We start from the raw sequence: 19,753 nt of genomic DNA, 5'->3' as shown, positions 1-19,753 counted from the left end.
CTCTAGTCCTTTAATTTACCATATGAAGAAACCTCACAATGAGGGATACTTGTCCTCTGTAGCACAGGTGGCTGGAGACAGAGCAGGGCCTCTAGTTGTATATCAGACGTAGGTGGGTGGATGGTACAGATCAGCAAGTTCACGACCCTACACAGGTCGGCGAGCCCGCGACCAGACAACAACCTCTAGTTTCTTGGGCAGAAGTTACACTGGTCTTTCTTAAATGGTGTATTTTTCTTTCTTCTTCTTTTTTTTTAATCTCCCAATCTGCAGTTTAGGGAATGTAGTGTAGTCTCAAATCTAGACTAAAGGGTAGGCAGGTCCTGTTTATAGTGCTACAGCTGCAGATCACCCACGTGTCTCATTTCCTGCTCTGAGTTTAGAATATAAATGAGGAGATGCCCTTTGCATCCATAACAAGTATACCCTGGTTACTAAAATAAAAGCCGGGTGACATCAATGAAAAATGTGAACAGCAAAGTAACCAGCAGCAGCAGATTCCTGGATGGTGCCCCCAGTATAGATACATAAGGTATTTTGGTGTTTTTACCTCTTCTTCTAATTTTGGGTTCTCTTATCACTGTTTAAATGTCAGTCAATTATGACATAGCTAATGTGAGGTTATTTTATGGGGAATCATCCCTTTATTTTGGATAACCTAAGAAGATGTGAAGTGAAATTGTTTTCTGGAATGTGCTTTCCAAAGCAAAAGAAAGTTAGAAGCGGGAAGGAAAGTCCTTTGTTAAGCAAGGCAGAATTCTGCTTTCAAAAGTGCCAGGGGCTCTATATTGGAAAAAACCATTTCCCTCCACTTCTACTTACTATCTACACACTGACGCTAGAAATGGTTCCAGTTTCTCTTTGGCTTTACTAAGTTAGTGCTAATGGTGTTAGTAGGAGAGGTAGTAGTAATTCTTTAAAAGAAGAAGAGGTTCTGGTTTTTTAATTGTTCTGGTCAAGGTTGTTTCTTAAACTGTCCAATGAATCTTCCTTTCCTGCCTTACTGGTTATGCATATTATGACCACAAAGGAAAGCCCAGGCCTGACCTATAAATAAAATTGTACCTTGTTTAAAGGTAAAGTTTTGGGAGAAGATTGAAAATATTTAAATTTAGTATCTTAACAAAAAAAGTTGCTGTCACATAGAAAACAGTTCTAATAATTGGAGTTCAACAATGAAAAGGCTGCTGTGTCTTCAAATAGAAAGCAGCCTGTCACTGGTAGTAATCAAGCAGAAGCTGGTTGGTGGTGGAGGGGAATCAGTGATGATGACCACAGAGACAGCTTGCATTGGGCTGTCATTTCTTTATCAAGTACTTCTGTGCCAGAGATGCTGGTGGTTGTGTTTGTTGCCAGCCATTAGCTTTGGCCTCACAACACTTTCTTGCTTATCTCTCTTCCCTCAGAGTGGGCTTCCACAATGCCTACTGAATGGGCAGCAGGCCACATGGTCCGTCCCTTAGCCACAGGTGATTGCATTAGGATGGGCCCTTGACCCAAGGGGGAACAGTCAGATTCTCATTTTTTTCAGAAGTTGGGATTCAGTATTTCTAGGCCCACCTTCCCTGGCACTTAAACTGAAAAGACCTGAGGGCTGTCTGACTTCATTCACCACATGCATAGAGAAGTGGAGAAAATTGGTTGGCAGAGTGGGAAAACCAAACTCCAAGAGAAAGTGGAGATGAAAGACCACAAGGTATAATTATGATTGACTGTAAGTGATGACTTTCTTCCTGACAGCTTTCTCTTTCTGGTTCCAGTCCATCAAGTGTGTCAGTACTTTCTATCCATGAGTTTCTTGAGGAACCCTTGTGTCCTTCCAGCTAATTTCTGCGTAAGCTAGTGTAGGTAAAATCCTGTTACTTGCAGCCAAAGCATCTCTGATTAAGACAACCTGACTTTTATTTCACTGATCATCTCAACAATTGTTCCTGACAAAATGAGGAAACTGAGGATGAGAGCGGTTAAATGATTTGTCCAAAGTCTCCCAGCTGGGAATTAGAAAGGTTATAAATGAAAGTGATCTTGTGGCCCCAATACCTGGATCCCACCACAAGTCTTTCAATGGTGCTATAGTGTGGCTTCCTGTTCCAAGCGGGAACCCCTGGGACCCCTAAGGTTCCATTTATTCTAACTCTCTTTTGCCGAGAGCCTGTGACTCACTTAAGAGTCTGTGCCTCTATAAAAATCTCATGAGTATCCCTTCAGTTTTGTAAATAGGTGACTTCAGAGACCCTCAAGTGTGAGCCATTTTAGAAGACGCCTCTCAGTTGGGATGGACGCACGCCCCTTTGTCAGTGGATAAGCTTAGTGTTGCAATGAGTGAGTTCTCTTATATTTTATTTTGTTACATGTCACCGTGTGTTCATTTCTAGTCCTTGGGTAGGCAGACAGGGTTGGTGTACTGGAAGTGTATTTTTAGTCTGACATTAAAAAATGTATCATAGACACCAACACAGGAAGCAGCTTTTAGGTGAGTCAGTGTATAAATAACCAAAGAGTTTTCATAAAAGGATGGTAGATCTTTTAATTTAACAGTCCAGCTTCTGAGCCCTCCTTCCCAATTTCCTCACTCATTCAGTAGTCATGTATTGGGTATCTACTAGGTGCTAGCATTTTTTTAAATTTAGGGTTTAAGATATAGCGCTATGTCCTTCATAATAGCATTTTCAAAAAACCTCACAGCCCATCTATGTTTACTTCTCTCTATCGTGCAAGACTGAAATTTGAGGGCGGGGACTGTATCTTGTTCATCTTTGTGTCCCCATACTTAGCACAGCCTTAGGCATAGTAAATACTCAAGATGTACTCAAAATAATTAGTTAGGAGCTCCCAGGCTAGTTCACAGAGAAAGAAACAAAAAAATTACACTAATGTGTTCCGTGCCAAGTGCCCAAAGTATTATACGAACACAGAAGAGAAAATGATGAGCTCACTAAAAAGGTAATTTTTTAATAGAGTCTTTATGGGGGAGTCTTAAAGTAGATGGTGGAATTTGTGACTATCTACTATCTGATGGCAAATAAACAGTCCAAGGGCAGCCTTTTTTTGGTAAAGGGAAGCCTGAGGGTTTGGGCTGAAACCCCGACCTACCACTTACAAACATGTGAGCTTTGGTAAGTTTAACTTCCTTGTCCTTCGTTTTCTGCATCTATAAAATAGAGATCATTGTAGTACCACTCTTATAAGATTGTTTTAAGGATTAAACTAGACGAATGCAGATGAGGCTTTTCCATACTAAGTGCTCGGTACGTAGTAAATACCCACTAAAGGTGAGTTGTTATTACTCTTGGATTTGAGCAGGGAGGAGGAATGTGAGTTCTAGAGAGAAAGTTGAAGCCCAGAATGGGAGGCAGCAGGGACCTGGGCCGATGCTGGCCATAGGCCTTTCATTACTTCAGGGCAGGGGTTCTGAACTTTGGATCAAGGACCTTAACCTTGGAAGAAAAATGCGTATAGGCCTCATTCACACATACTGTATTCATGTTTCTGCTGAAGTCCTGAAAATGAGTCATCTATGGGATTGGAGGTTCGTGAATCTCAGAGTAAGGGCTCCAACTTCATGATACAGGTAGACCCCATGAGTGATAACTACCATGTGGGGCAGCACTTGAAAAGGGTGAAGAACACCCATTTCAAAGAGAAGATGTGGGAAATTTTCAGCATCCTTAGGAGAATATTCTTACAAGGCGTGATTTAATTTTATTTGACTATAAACATATTAAGATATAAATTATAATATTTGAGAATAGAATAATAATTCAGGATGGGAGTAGAGAATATACCTCTTGAAGCTCTGAAAACTGAAATTATAGAAGTTAAGTGACTTCTCCAAGGTCACCTGGTTTGCAGGTGAGAAATTCAGAACTAACACCCATCTTTTCTTCTTTTTTTTTTCTTTTAACACCCATCTTTTCACAGTGAAAATCTGTGAAATAACATGTTGTTTGCAAAGGACAGTGAGCCCATTTATTATTAGTGTGTAGAAGAAATCCATACTGGAGAGAAAAGGTAAGCTCCTGAAAGACAGAGGGGCCAGTAGGTGAGTTACCTTGATGACCAGGCAAAGAAATTTGTAGTTTGATGCTTAAGAAAAGGAATTGAAAAATCACATATCTAGTGCTGAAATGAAATGTGGAATTCAGGATTTGAGACTCATAGCTTGTCCTTTGAATTATATAGCAGCTGGAAATGGCATTTCTCGCTCTCTCTCTTTTTTCCCCATCTGGACTTCTCACCTGGTGGTATTCCCAACGGGAGGGCATCTGTGAACTTTTTAATGGGAGAAGTCGTAAAGCTGGGTTAGGGCTATGTTAGCACAAGGCTGGTTTCGGAGGCAGGTAAAATCTGACTCCCCTTTTGCTTTTCAGCTACAGACACAGCCATCGCTGCCACCACCAGCTGAGTGACTCGGAATCTAGGGGTTGCCAGTAATTGTGGGTTTAAGTCACAGAGGAAAAAGATAAGAGGCTAGCAAGGCTGGTTTTTCCACAATTAAATGTTGCCTCTCAGGCTTCTCTGACGGCAGGAATCCAGGAGGTCAGGAACCACCAGCCATATTATTTTTCTCCCTGGCTGCCTGCTCTCATTTGTATCCCCTCCTCATTCATGGGAATGAAGAAAAGGTGGGTTGGAAATAAAAAGCTTGTTCTAGCCTACTTTTTCCTTTACGAAACTTGTCAGAAACAAAGCTTTCCTGTGAAACAGATGTGATCCCTTCTGGTAGCTGGTTTTTCCTGCCCGCAGCACAGAGATATTTTGGGGAGAGGAAGAGAAACCATTGTTGAAATACACTATTGTCCTTTTATAACTATGACAATGTTTTTTCTCAGGTACTGTCATGTACTCTGGTATTTTGTATTTGTTACTGTTTAACTCTTACATGAGTCGAACTCAAGTTTTTATCCCTTGTCACTTTAACACTATTATAAGTGCCCTGAGGGCAGGAATTGTTTTATTCTTTGTTTTTATCATCATGCCTCAAATATAGAAGGCAGTTAATCAGGTGGTGGTGTTTTAGATTTCTACATTCATGAAATGTGAGGAATAGAAGGACCTTAGTCATCATATGATTCCACTTCAGTATTTAAGGAAAGAAAATGTAAAGCAACGTACTCAAATTGTACAGCTAATTAGTGGCTTTCCTAGAGCAAGAAACAGGTCTCCTAACTCTCTTTACTTATGACATAATGGGAAAAAAACTTGAGTTGTGGAGTCAGGCAAACCCGAGTTAATAGTTTGCCTCCCTCTCATACTAGCGATGTGACCATGGCCTTCGTTTTCCTCATTTTGAGATTGTAGATGATCATTTATATCTGGCTGTCATCTATGTGTCCTTGAAAATGTCTGCACATAGTAGGCACTCAAAAATGTGAGCTTTTAAGGATCATTGTTTTGTTTTGTTTTAAATACAAGACTTCCTTCATAAGAAAACTCTCGTTTCTGCAGTCTCTTCAATGTCAGAAAATGTAGCCTGATCGCTTTTGGTGAGAACTTAGGAGGGAGAGCAGGGTAATAGGGCTCTTAGGTGGATGCAGCCTAGAATGGACTAGAAATAAAAATTGGTGCTCCCCACAGGTGCAGTGCCTTTTTCCTTCTCCATCACTCCTCAGTGTAAGGGAGTTGGGTTGATTTGTTCAGCAGTTAGTAATAGAGTATCTACCATGCTGAGCAAGAGACTAGTAATGTGGAGCTATGGGGTGGTGTGAGGGAAGCAACAGGCCCATCTTGCTTCGGAAGTGATAGCAATATAAATGACCACAAGTGACGTGATGACAGGGGAAGGCCAGCGGCTGAGGAGGAGCGACCAGGAGAACGCTGCCTAGACCTGATATTGAGGGGCAAGTTTGTGGAGAGATGCGTAGAGAAACCAACAGAGGCAAAGGGGGTGCCAATATTACCAGCAAAGAAAGATGTTCTTTTACGGGGAAGACTGAAGGAGATGGAAAGAAAGAAGAAAAGGGAACCAGCTTAACACGCCTGTTAGTGGGGATGGCTTGTATTGAGGGAGGGGCAGTGGAGGTCTTCCAGGGGCTCAACCGAGGGTCATGGTTCACACAGACGCGCGTGCCTTCTCCACCCTCTTTGTGGCATGATGAATTTGTCCATCTTTTGGAAACCCGGGAGGGAGCCCAATATTGTCCTATTGCTGCTCAGAGCTTGGGTTCAGGGAATGCCCTGACTGATTGATTGATCATGGGAGGACCTGATCTGCAAATAGAACCCCAAACCCCGAGTGCAGTAATTCCCCACATAAGCTGTGTGAAACAAATACTCTGTGTGAGTAACACTGGCCTGACTCCAGCAATAACACAGCTGTTGAAACAGCTTAGTCACCAGGGCAATGGAGGTAGTGTGGCATGGGAATGCTGGGCTGCCGTGATCTGACATTTAGCTGGTTGGCAGCAGCCCTGAGAGCCTACACAGATCTGTGGGAGAGCTGCAGAGAGGATCTGCTTCCTGTCCACAAGCATTCCCTTGTTTCTTTTGAAGCCCAACCATAATCCCCTCCCTGGGCAGGGCAGACTGAAGGGAGGAAGAGAAATGGTTCAGTCCTTTGAGACACCTGGTTTCTCCCCCTTAATGATCCACGTTTATTTCCTGAATAACTTTTTTTTTTTCTGCCCCAGGCTAAGCAGAGTGTAATTTAGATATGGTGAAGGGGAAAAAACAGTACCCATTTATCTTATCTAGTAAATGTAGTGACTTTCTTAGCTTGGGGGTATCAGGTGATATATGAAGAAGTTACAAGGGCAAGTCCAGCCCTTCTGCCTGACCTTGCTTAGAATCCTTTAGCAGGTTCATCTACCACAGCTCTTGTCGGAAGGACTCTGGGCAGATCTGGGCACAATACTTAGCCTGTTTCACCAGGATTTGGGGAGCACTAATAAACGGCCACAGAGTGACCCCATTCCTCTCCCAGTTCTTTGAAGAAGTGACCTTTGTGTTTTCTCTTTATCCTGGACTTCTCTGCACTGTTTGTTTTGGGAGTTGTTAAATTAGCCACCCCTCTCCTTTCCTGGTTACTGTATGAGAATGCAGCTGTCAGTCTGTGAAATCCGCCATCGTCTATTTTTAGATTCAGTGTGAATGAAGCTCTCGTCTCTAATTGCATTCAGAGAGAGAGAGAGAGAGAGAGAGAGAGAGAGAGAGAGAGAAGCAGGTAGATTTTCATAACCATCAAATCAGCTATTCTAAATACACTGCACTGATGGTGTCCTGGGGAGAAAGCAAAGAAGCCACTGTGTGTTTTCCTCCCTTGGCTGTCAAGTTTGTTTTCTCTCCACATTTATGTTGATTGTGGTCAAAATAGGAAAGAGCTGTCACCACATTTGTTTCCCAGTGTTTTAACACTTGCCAGCTTGGATGGTTCTGATTTCTCTAGCTTTGTTAGAAAAAGATTGGTTCATTGTTGAGTTTCAATTCCTTGGAAAACAGGCAAGGTCATTCTGTTCTATGAGATTAAATAATCTTAAACATGCTTGAGAACTGTGTAAGTCCAGTGGGCTCAGTTTCCTGTCGATCTCTCTGTCCCACCCCACACCCCAGTCCGCCTGTCACATAGCTGCCAGACCTCCGTGCTTACACAGCCTTCTAAATCAAATGCTGCAGCATTCAGAACAAACTTCTTCCCTTTGTCATCAGACCCTGCTCTCCAGCCTTCAGTGCTCCGTCCACTTCTTGTCCCTGACGACACGATGCCATTTTGTGCTTCCGTGACATTTTATCCATGTGGCTTCCTCTGCCTGTAATTCCTTCCCCTACTTTGTTACCTAGTGAACTCTTACTCATCCTGTGATTCACAGTTAAACGTCCTCTCTTCTGGATGAGGTGATCCAAGCATCATGTATTCTCTGCTACAGCCCTTGTCCCCTTACCTAGCACTCTTGGCGTCTTTGTGCTGATTATATACTTTGCATGGGCTGCTAGTATAGCATTACCCGCATGGGAGTCTGCTTATTTATATATATGCCCGCCTTCCGCACTTCACTGTGAACACTGATTTTGCCTGGTATGTTTTTTCTACCCCCACTATTGTGCACAGAAACTCGTAGGTGCTTAAAAATATCTGGTGGAGGGAAAAACGAACTGAATTGAATAGTCTGTCTCGAGTTAGGGTTTTCGGAGGTATATTGATGCCACCTTGGTGGCAGTGCCAGCTATTATGGCTTCGCACATCTGCGTGGCCTGCTTCTCCAGTCCTGGAAAAGTAGGCTTGGGTCAATTACCAGAGACCTGACATGGTGTCCCCAAATGAGCACTGCACAGTTTTTCTTCCCTGGAATCTCTCACCAGTATCCATCTATTCTCTTATCCCTATAGTCTTAGGTAGGCATGACACAGACCTCACAGGCTCACCCTTTTATTGCTTTATTTAACCCTTAAACTCGAGACCAGGTCAGAAAACTTTTTGGTTTCTAGCCCCTGTCATTCAATGCTGGCTCCTCCCGTGTACCCACTAGTCCTCTCAAGCAGAACACTAGGGTAAACCCATGTGGTAATTTAGGGAGAGCAAGACAATGCCTCCCTCAGGGTCACTTCCCTTAAAAGCCCCACTTCTGCCCAGTCCTACAGAGCAGGCACGTTGTTTCTTGATGGGGCCATTGGGCCAAATTTGAGGAATATCTCCCTCTTTTTTTTGGGATGTGTGTGTGTGTGTGTGTGTGTGTGTGTGTGTGTGTGTGTGTGTGTGTAGGGAAAGGAAAACAGGCAGTGGGGCAAGAAGGTGAATGCCACTGAAACGGAGCAAACGATAGGCAACCCATGTGTGGTATAGAGGTGAAGGAGCAACAGAGGAGATTTGGGGTTGCAAGAGCATTTAGAGAAAGAAAGATGATATTTGTTAATTTGGCAAATATTTAATGAGCATCTGTTGTATAAAGACAGGGGTGATATAGCTGCGAACAAGATTGAGGCAGTCCCGGGCTTTCAAGCACCCTCTCCATCTAAGTGGGAGGTGGGTAGGGAGACATACACGTCAGTAGTCAGGTAGTTGCACTACAGTAGGATAAGTGCTGGACCCACAGGTGCTGTGGGAGCAAGAGCAGGGCCACTTCATCAAGTTTGAGGGATGAGGGAAGGTGGGAGTGAATCTCTGGAATTCTAGAAGATGAACAGGCGTTAGTTGGGTACTGGTGGAATTTGCCAAGCAATGTCTGCAGGGGACTGTCTTCAGCCCAGAGGAAAAGAAACCCTTTTGTAATTCACCCATGCAAAATGGACACTTTTTAAAAACTTGGTGTGCCAGCAAGGATCCGGAGTGTACCAAGTGTAGGCAGCCGAGAGTAGCAGTGTTACCACAGCAGTCAGCGTTTACGGAGTGCTTGCTGTATGTCAGGGCTGTGCTGAGTGGTTCGCACGTTCTCTCATTTTATCCTCACAACCGTAGGACACGGTCATTACTGTTATCTCCATTTTATATAGAGAGAAATTCAGTGACTTGCCCACATGGCACAGGTACCAAGTCTCCAAGCTGGGCCACAGTCCCAAGCTGTGTCTCTCCAGAGCCTGAGCTCTTACCCATCTTCCATGGCTGGAGTCGGGATGGCAGGCTACATTTAAGGTGGCCAGCCTGCGTGGCAGGAGGCGGGAGCCAGATGTTAGTATTTTATGCCATCTAAGAAATTTCAACCTTAGCCTGAGGACAATAATAATGGCATTGAAAGTATTCTCGAAGTCATCTCTCTGGCTACAGTGTGAAAAACAGAGAGGAATGGGGCATGTGTTTGAGTCGTCTAGGCCTGAGATGATGGTGGCCCTGAACAAGGGGAGTAACAGTGGGGGTGGTGGGGGAAGAAGAAACCTACAATATTTGATGAGCAAAGAGAATTGACCAAACTGAGTAGTTAGGCTTTCTGAAACACTGAAGTACAGTAGAAACATCCAATGGGACGTGAGCATGCAGATTTGCAACTCAGGAGGGAAATTTGAACTTGAGAAGGTGACTGGCGTCCTAGGAGCAGATGAGACCCCTCAGGACAAGGGTGCTGAGTTAGAAGGGGACAGACATACTCTACAACTTGGTGAACACCAACAGATGTAGTTTTTCTATATTCTGTGGTACCTCAGATTCATTGGTTTGCAAAATAATTGATGTCCTGGCTACTTGTCCAAGTGGATAGCCTTTAAGCAGGACAGTAGGGTACGCTAGGGATAAGTGGATGTTTCCTAACTGAGACGATGTCACTTTGCAAAGGGCCTGGTTTGAGAAGTGTTCCCCCTTGTTCTAATCATGTTTCATAGATTGGTGTTGTATTACATGCAGCTGACTGTACCTAGGAAATAATTGCTTCAGAATATAGCAAGGGACCATTTTGACGATACTTAGAAAATGTTTTCTTACACGTGGAAAATATTTCTCCACAATGCGAATGCTTGACGTGATGGGGAAAGCAAGAGAGGTAATGTGAACTACACTGTGAGGCTGGTTTGCGAAATAATTGTACTCATTCATTTTTATAACTTCTCACACCCAGGCCTGTAGGGCATCTTAAGAAAACAGCCAGAGCCAAATTTATAATTAGCTGAGTCCATTTTTGCCAGACCTAACCATGGATATAGGACAGAGTTTGTTTTGTTATTTCCTTAATTAAAAGCATCAAGAAAATACAAGCCAGGTCAGAGAGTTTTTGATTGGGGAAGGAACGCTGGCATAAATAACCCCAGATTATATGTCTGCTGGAGGCTGGGAGGAGACTGGTCTGCGTGGCCTCCTTCTGAGGTTACCCAAATAAACCCTGGTGACTGGCAGCGCCCCTATGGGATGTAGGAATGCATATGAGCATGTTGAAAGCTCTTTAACTTTTACCCCAGGCAAGCCCAGGCAAGGGCCCCAGGGAACCTTTGACAACCATAAAATAATTCTTTATTTCCTCTTAATGTGACTTCCCTCCCCTCTTTCCCCTTTACGTTCAGTTAATTGGTCAACAATATACCCTAACCATTCTGGGACTGGATGGAACATGAACTGGTATTTTAAGTGCCTGTGTGCCAACTGGTCCTGTCAATAGCCTTGGGAAGTAGGTCCCACTATTTCTATCTTGCAGAGGTGGAAACAGAGTTATTCAAGGTCACTTAACTAGAAGGACATAAAGATAGCATTCTAAAGCTGATCTCTTTGGTCGCTATACTCTTTGTACTATCCTGGCTTGCAAATGCCCATTTCGAAAAAGTATAAGTGAGAAGCATTCTGATGACTTCCTTGGGGGAGCCTCATCTTTCATCACTTCTCCTCCCCACCCCCAGGGGCCATTCTTCCATTAAGCAGCTGCCATAAATTCTTGGGGGTGCTTAGACTTTCCTAGCCTTTTTGTCCCCCACCATTTTTGGCTTATTCAAAGGACTCGCTCTCATCTCTGACTTTCCACTTAGCTTCAGAAAACTGATTGGCAAATGCTTTTCTCATGCAGGGCAGGGCTGTTTAACTAGTACAGAAACAAATGCTTCCTAAGGATATAATTGGTTGATGCTTCCCCATATGGAAAGACACAGGTCTTTCCACCTGGAGTAATACTCTGCCATCTGGGTCTGCTCCTACAGAACCCTGGAGCGCAGGCTGCCTCATGTCAGAGCGCCACCCCCGTAACAGGATGGAAAGAATAAGTGTAAAGTACCACAATGCCTTTCCACGCTTCCCTCCCCAGTGCCTTTCCACATCTCTCTTCCCAGTATTCCAAATGAATGTTCCACCCAAACAAAAGGTGTCTACAAAGCCATTTGAGAAACATGAAACTTGGACAGCGCACAGAATAGCCAAGCTGCTGGTCGGGCATATTGTGGAAAACCCTGCATTTTGAATCTGTAAATGCCCTATGTTGATACCTTACAACTTTACCGCCATGGAACTGGTATAACCAGTGTCCTTGTTTTATAGGGAAGGCTCTCCAGGTGCCTTGGCCTTCCTGCCATTCTCCCAGGGAGTTCAAATTGGATTCTTCACTTTCATTATCTCTAGGGGTGATGATAGGGAGGAGGGAAGTATTGCCCACGCAGTATCCCAGGAGTCATGAAAGTGGTGTTTTATTACATGCAACATAGTCATTAAAGCTGAACTTTATTTCCGAGTCCATTGGAGGCAGAAGAGAAAATGATGCAGGTGGCTGACTTCACAGCTTTGCTGAGTTCCTCTGCCAAGTGCTTTCCTGTTTCTGGGTTTTATACTCCGGGTTTGGACAGGTGTTCCTGGAACCTGGTAATTATTTTGAGTTAAAGGTCTGTATGAGGGTTCACTTCCCTAATAAAAGTGATAATAACAATAGCTAATCCTTCATGTTTTTTGTACTGTTCTAAGAATTTTTGATGCAGTAGCTAAGTTAGTGATCACAAAAGACAGCAAAGGCTATAAGACTGAAGGCCATGAAGTTCTGGAAGTGTAAGTCCAATGTTTCTAGGGGTGGGGCTTTCTGTGCCTTGACTTCTCAACCTCACAAACAGGAATGGTAACTCCTGCCTCAAACTACATAGGAAATAAGTAGGTGATGTGTGAGGGTTAGGCAGAACATGTGATAAAGTTCGTGAACAATAACATAAATCTTTAGAAAAACACTTCACTTGATAGTGGAATGGAAAGAAAAAAAATGGCAGTGTGGGTGCAATATGAAAAATGTTGCCTCCACAGAGTGACTCAGGTCACGTGATATTTTATTAGCTGAACTACACAGAGATTTTGTTTCATTTTCTTTTAGTTTAGTATTTGTTTTTTAGTAAATTAGTAACTGACATTTAAAAATTGAGAGATGTTTCATAACAATCTGAATTTCTGGCTTCTCTTGAAAAAAACAGGTCTGGTAAGAGCAACCCATGCTACCTCATGATGGCTATGAGCTGGAGCTAAAAGCAGCTGCCTCCAGCAGACGAGGCTTATTCCCCTATCCAAACCCAGCCTGTCCTTGTTCACACATGTAGTTAGGGGCAGAACCATGGCATGAACCCAGGTGTGTCTCGGCTTCCAGCTGCATGCTGTTGGGATCACATCACACTTCTCCAGTCAGTTTCTGAAATGGTGCTGTGTAGGTTTCAGCAACTCTTCCCCTCAAAGCTCAGGTTAGGAAATTCCAGACATATTACAAGTCATGCTTGCAGCCCTCCCAAGAACACTGCTTGTTTCTCTCTGGTAGAAAACTGCGAAGGGTATCTGGTCAGAGTTGAATGACCCCTTGCATGCAGTGTGCTTCATTCAGCTGTTGATGTTTCTTTTGAATTCTGTTTTCTACCAACAAACGTAGTAGAGGATAATGGGTGGGGCTTTGGGGTGATCCAGACCAAGATTTCAGTCCCAGCTCTGCCATGGTATTACTAAAACTGTATCCTGTTCCTATAATGTATTCCTATGTATTATTGGACCCCTATTCTCGGGCCATTTATATAACCTCTGCATAGGATGGGTGTGAGGAACGAAGGTGAGAATGTTTACACAGAGCTTTTGTTTGTATTAAAGACTTACATATTCATATTTTGTGATAACTTTGAGGAGCTTCTTTCATCACAAGTTAGCCAGTTTTCTTTAACCAATACAAAAAAGATGATTAGCTGTTAAGACAATTTAAAAATAGTTGTCTCCATCATGTTACCAGCAACAATATGACTTTAAGCACGTTACTTAATGTCTGAGGACCTCAGTTTACTCCCTAACCAAAAGGAAATATCCATGTCCACTTCATAGAGTTGTTGGGAAAATTAAAGGAAGTAATTTAAATGAAAGCATGGAAGTCACAGGGGCTTCAGATGGAATAGTTATAGATGAACACTCTTTTAAAGTTTTGTTTGTTTTTAACAGCATATTTTTCAACCAGTTAGGGGATTCCCAACAGATGGGAATATCTCTTCAAGCTGGGAGCGGGCCAGGAGGCAAACCTGTCTGGCTTTGTCACTTCCTGAGGCCCTTGCTCTAACCAGACCCACCCTAACATTTGCGGTGCCCAGGGCACCTATGAAGGTATGGCTGCCATATGTCTAAATATTTAAAAGTTATAAATAAGGCCAACAAATTGTTAATCTAACTAAATTCTATGATTTGTAACATTTACCTTGATAATGAACTAGAAATCCAGGTTTGAATCTGAGATTCTCTTTTTTTTAATTTAAACATCTGATTGGCTTTATTGAATGATTCATGAATCGAACAGCATCCCATCCAGTAAAATAAAAAGGTGCTCCCTAAATTTAAGATTCATGGACTCCTTGGAATTCTGTGCCAGAATGTGATTGATCCTAGATGCCATGTCTTCCCATTCTTGTCTCCATCTTACAAAAAGAGGGGCCTTTTGTGCTTGTGTGTGGACACCCCAACCTCCAAGGCCCATCTGTTCATAGCCTCTTACAAATAGGAGCCTTTGACCACTCCTGAGCCCAAGGGTGCACAAGGACTTTTGTAGTTCCCCTTGGGAGGCTAAATCTGGGTAAGAGTCTCCCCCAGGCTGTGGAAGTAAGCTCAGAGTTGTCTAGGTAGGGAATTCTGGTGTCCTGAGTTCTCGGAACATGGCCTAAAGGTTGGGTAGACACATCCCTATGAAGAAGGGAACAGCTGGAAAAGGGCCAGACAGGGACCCTTTAAAAATGTGGGACTAATGGCTAAGGCCAGTGCTGTTCTGAACTCTAGTGCTCAAGGATCATAATATGGGAACTGATGACTTTTACAGCTTTTCAGATTTTTATTCTTAAATTGTATGGTTTTGGAAGTGCCCCTTTCAGCAGAGTTGAAAGTCCCGATTCCTAATCCCAGTGTTAGAAATAAAATGGATGTCCCTTGGGGCCTAGTACTGGTGCTCTGGCCAGTTCTTTCTATTGACCACTGAGGCTGCCCAGCGAGGAGAGGTGGTAGCCATCCTGGCCCCTAACCAGGAGGGTATAAAACTCCAAGCTGGGTGTCCCACAGTTTCTTTTACAGACTCTTCCCCATGTTCAGCCCTGGGTCTCTGCACTGCTTGCTGTACTCAAGTCGAGAGTCTCTCCTCAGACTGTGTGGAGATGGGAAGATGTAGGAGAACCCGGGGATCCAATGATTCCGTGTGCAGGTTTGACTCAGTCACCCTGTTGTCGATGCCATGCCTCACTTCTGTCTTCTGCAACACCTGCTCCTTTCAGATTCTGAGTGGCTCGAGGGTCTATTGGACATGTTGGCTCACTTTTCCAAAACATGCCTTCTGTGGGAGTTTAGACTGTGCCTGTCTGTGGCTGTCAGGAAACCCTACTTTATCCATTTTTCATCTATAAGAAATTTATTGAAACCTCTGGTCCGCTCATTTATCTGCAATTTTTTCCCCTTCTGATTTAATAGCCCTGTTTTCCTTTGTTGTTGTTTTTTTGTAGAGTTTCAGGAGGGAGAGAAAGAAAATACAAGTAGCCAATACACCATGTTAGAGAATTTAAATAACTAATAAAATAGCAGGCTCCAGTGTTCACTTAGGAGTTTATCTACATGAGATTGGCCTCAGATTCTTTCTTTTGAGCATCATTTCTTTCTCTTGCTGGGTTTTCTCAGGATTCTCCACACTGTCAAATCAGCTTCAAGCCACACTGGGCCAGAGGATAGAAAGGCCTTAAATTTCCAGACAGCAGTTATTCTCATCTGTTCCTCTTATAACCTGTGTGTGTTCTGGTTTCAGAGCCTAGGATTGAGTACAGTCTCATAACTCCAGTTGGAGCTGGCTCTCCATTCATCTTGGAAATGTGGTCTGTGCTTTTTTTTTTCTTATTCCCCCTTTACCCATTCTGTTCTTGAACTTGTCTCAACATAGCATAAAACAGACAAATGGATACAAGCAATTTTTATTCACCTAATCTCCTTAATATGTTTTGTGGTGAGTGAAACCCATTCGTGGTCCTTACTGATGTGGAAGAATGTGTGAACATTTGTTTGTGCAATCATGTGCTCGTTATTATAGTCCTATCTGCGTATAAGTCTTTAATTTTGGAAAAAGCCTTCATCTTTTAGATTAACATTGTCCACCATAGGAGGAATGGGTTTTGAGTTTTAGAGAACAGGCAGATCCTATATTTGACAGCTTCTTGGGGGTAATTTTAAGAAGGGTAATTTCAGACCAGAGTATGTCTGGAAGAGAGCACCAAAGGTACTTAATTCATGACTCTGAGAGGGGCCGAAAAACCTGGCCATGTTTCTCAGAGAGGAGAGAATACACAGGCAGATGAGGTATGGGTTTTAGTACTTAAGGCACTTTTGTGGAAGAAAGACCTCACCTTCTGTGGGACTCCTATGGGCAGACCTAGGACCAGTGGTACCACTTATAGGAGGATAAGTGCTGACCATGAGTCAGAATCTGACCATCTGAGCTGCCTCTGCAGGAGTTGGAGTAGAAGCTCTTTGACTCCATGACACAGCGGTTTTAGGAGGGGACCCAACATCCAGCCAGACTTGCATCCTATGAATTCTAAGTCTTCAGGTTTGGAGTGTCAGATTTGGAGTTTGACTGGCACTCATATATTTCTTTTGTCTTGTTGGTTTCCATGGAATAGTCTATAAAAATTTTTGAACTGTTCCCTAAGTATCTTCCCAGAAACCATTTATGAATCATGGGTCCTTTCTCTTGCAGGAGAAAATGCAGAGGTTTCTATGGACGTTGCCCTGGCTTACCGTGATGATACGTCTGCCGAATGGACTGAAATGGCCCATGAGAGAGTGCCCCGGAAACTCAAATGTACCTTTACATCCCCCAAGGTAGGATTCTTTGACGTCTAAGTTGATGGAGTTTTTATTTGGTTTCCAGGTATGTGGGAAGATTTGCTTTACAGTTAACAGACATGTTCCTTATTTCATAGCATGTATGGCCCATATTATCCTTTGATTTAGTAGAGAAAATGGCTTTAAATATATATATATATATATATATATATATATATATATATATATATATATATATATATTTCATGTCTCTGAAAGGGAGGAAAGAACAGAAGAGGGAATGATTTAGTTGTTTCTCTGAAATACCCCCATAAAAATAAACTCTTGGTTCTTTGGTTAATAGCTGAATGAGTCTGAAGAATATTGCTAAGGTATTTTGAGGTGTGAGAATCTGTTCATATTGGATCGAGGCTTCTGTCTACTTCTCTGTTTCTTAGGCCTCTCTTTGTTGCCAAAGTTAATGTACAGGTATGAGGACTAAAAGTCCCAGTGCTCCCACAGACAAAAAGAAGACCTGAAGGAGGAAATCTAGTTTTATTTGAGGCCTCAGTCTTCTAACCCATCTTTAAGAGTCCTCCTCATCTGATTCTTCTAGGAGGACTCATTCAACCACCATGGGAGGGAGGTTGCCATCTTGTAATGAAAATAGGGAGACCTTTTTTGGGGGGGCAAAGGCTTTAGATTCCTTAAAAGTGAAAATGCAGGGGTTGACTCAGTGATCCTCAGAAGATAGTGGGATTTGATAGTTTAAAGGACCAAGAATTAGCCAGTGACCCTTTTCAAAAGCCAAGTGCTGCCCTCACCCATGCCTCCCTGATATTCTGATCCCTGAACCCTATTAACCCATCCTCACTCGAAAGTCTCTGTAAAGATGAAATGGAACCATACTTAATGTTACTATGGTTATTCATTCCTCAAGGGTGCTGCTATGGAGCACCGTCAGTTAGGTGATCTCTGACATACCTTCTGGCACAGAAATGGTCTCATTTTCTTTGTGTGAAGTGCATGAGAGTCCAAACCACACTGAAGCACATTCTTGATTCTATCATTTGTCACATGACATCTTCAGATTAGTTGTTCCAGGAAGATTTCAATAGCTTTGTAGTACCTGCTCCACTGTTTGACTTAGTTCCTCAACTCTCCTAGCATTAGCCTTTCCTAACTTTGCTTTTGCCTGTAAATGTAAAGTTGGGGCTTCCTGTGGAATGGTAAGAACAGCAGGCTGAAGCCTCTGAGTACCATGCCCAGCCCTGATCATCCTGTCCTGAAGAGGAGTAAGATGGGGTGGGGCGGGTTCCCAGCACTAACATTAGTTCAAAGTGTGGATTTGGAGTAGCACATACTTGGCTTCAATTCGAGGTTGTATCATGTGCTGTCTGCATGACCTTAGGCAAGCTTACTTAATCTGTCTGAGCTTTAGTTTCTCTTCTGCGAAATGGGATAATAATACCTGCCATGGAGTCTTTATAAAAACCAGATGAGATAATGAATATCTGCAGGGTGACTTTATCATTTAACATCTAGTCTGGGACATGTTTGAGAATGAAAGGGGATGGGCCACCAGGACTCTCATGGGCAAACCATACACCCTACACATAAGCACCTACTGGGGCACCTGGCGTTTATTAAGTGTCCCTTCTCCGGTTCCCTAGACCAGGGCTACAGAAAATGTGGTCTAAGAACCAATAGCATCAGCATCACTTGAGAGCTTATAGGAAATGCAGATTCCCAGGTAATACCCTAAACCTACTTAATCAAAATCTCAGGGTGTACGACCAAGGAATCTGTTTTAACAGAATTTCAGTTCTTTCTCTTAAGCTGGATAAAGTTTGAGAGCCAACCCTTTGCTGAGTGCCAAATGGAGCCCCACCCCACCCCCAACAAAAAAGCCTCTGAAATTATTTTGGGTAAGACCTTGGGGGGCAATCTGTAGGTACAAATGAATGGTAGAGAGAAACTAGAGGTAGCAGAAGAGGAGAATAGCTAACATTTTCAGACCTTTGTATGCAACAGAGAAAATTAATTAAAACCTTTCTAGCTGTCGCTGCAAATTGATTGCATCTTTCAGAGGTGAGACTGGTTGGATATCTAAGCTAAAGGATATAAAGCTTTCGGATATGGAATTTCATCCTCAGAAAAGGGAAAAGTCGTTTCTCACCTTACTTACACACTTGGAGGGCACTGAGAAGCAGAGTGATGGGGAGGTCATTAAGAAGCCTGCAACTGCTCCTTAATGATGGTTGCTTAATTATCTTTAGGATGTGTTCATCCCTTTCAAGAAAGATTAAACCTTGAAAAGTGTGAAGGAAATGAATCATCAAATCTGTGCTTTTTGATTGCAGCGAAATTTAGTCTTGAGTATGAAGATTAAATGAGAAATTGCTTTAAAGCTTTTTAGTCCCTGGTGGATTGTGAAGTTTAAAAAAAAAAAAAAGTCAAGTTGCCACCCGCTGTAATTTGTCCTAATTAGTCAGTCTCATACTGGAGTTGGGGGAGGCTTGAGGGGGATGGTAGAAAGCAAAGAGAGGTGGGGGGAGTGTCCTTTTTTCCTAAATGCCCTAAATATCAGCAAAGGCATAACTTTAGTGCATAAGGAAAAGTCCCCAACAGGATACAGTGAATTTGCCTTTGAGACATGTAGGCCAGGCCAGGATCCGAGAATCCAGTGTGTCTAATTTGTTGAACTTAGATTAATTTGTCTCATGGTTTGGTAGTGTTACCCTCTCTGTAGGGACAGGGGAGTGGAAGACACCCAGAGACCCATGACAGGGAACTAGATAGGACCCTGGAGATTATCTTATTTAATCTTTTTGTTTTAGTTAGGAGGAAAGTGAGGCCAAATGAGGTGGGTGACCTTCACAAGGTAGCCAGCAAGAAGCAAGGTCAGGACTAGAATCTAAGTCTCCTGGCTTGGAGTTCAGTGCCCTCCTTATCACAGCACCATGCCTGTCTCCGGGCATGTCGGAGTGCAACAGTTCCTGCTGAACTCTAGTATCCTCTTCCCCATCAGAGCCAGAGGCTGGACTTGGAAGACCCATACCCAGAACCCATTACTACTACTACTTTTGGGACCATGGGTGAGATGTATAATCAAGTCAGTGGCATTAGACTACATAA

General features: G+C 43.0%; 1 protein-coding gene across 1 annotated transcript in view; it reads left to right on the top strand.

The window, feature by feature from the left end:
* The window catches only part of WLS (Wnt ligand secretion mediator), a 99,105-nt gene that overhangs the window by 47,495 nt on the left and 31,857 nt on the right, over positions 1-19,753 (top strand). Inside the window, exon 3 of the mRNA XM_019732367.3 lies at positions 16,548-16,672. Coding sequence (XP_019587926.1) covers positions 16,548-16,672 — 125 coding nt within the window. The remainder of the gene's footprint in view (positions 1-16,547; positions 16,673-19,753) is intronic.

Source organism: Rhinolophus sinicus, chromosome 14, assembly GCF_057876585.1.
Source record: "Rhinolophus sinicus isolate RSI-liver-muscle chromosome 14, RSI-T2T, whole genome shotgun sequence".
Classification (NCBI taxonomy): Eukaryota; Metazoa; Chordata; class Mammalia; order Chiroptera; family Rhinolophidae; genus Rhinolophus; species Rhinolophus sinicus.
This window is presented reverse-complemented; position numbering and strand designations above follow the sequence as displayed.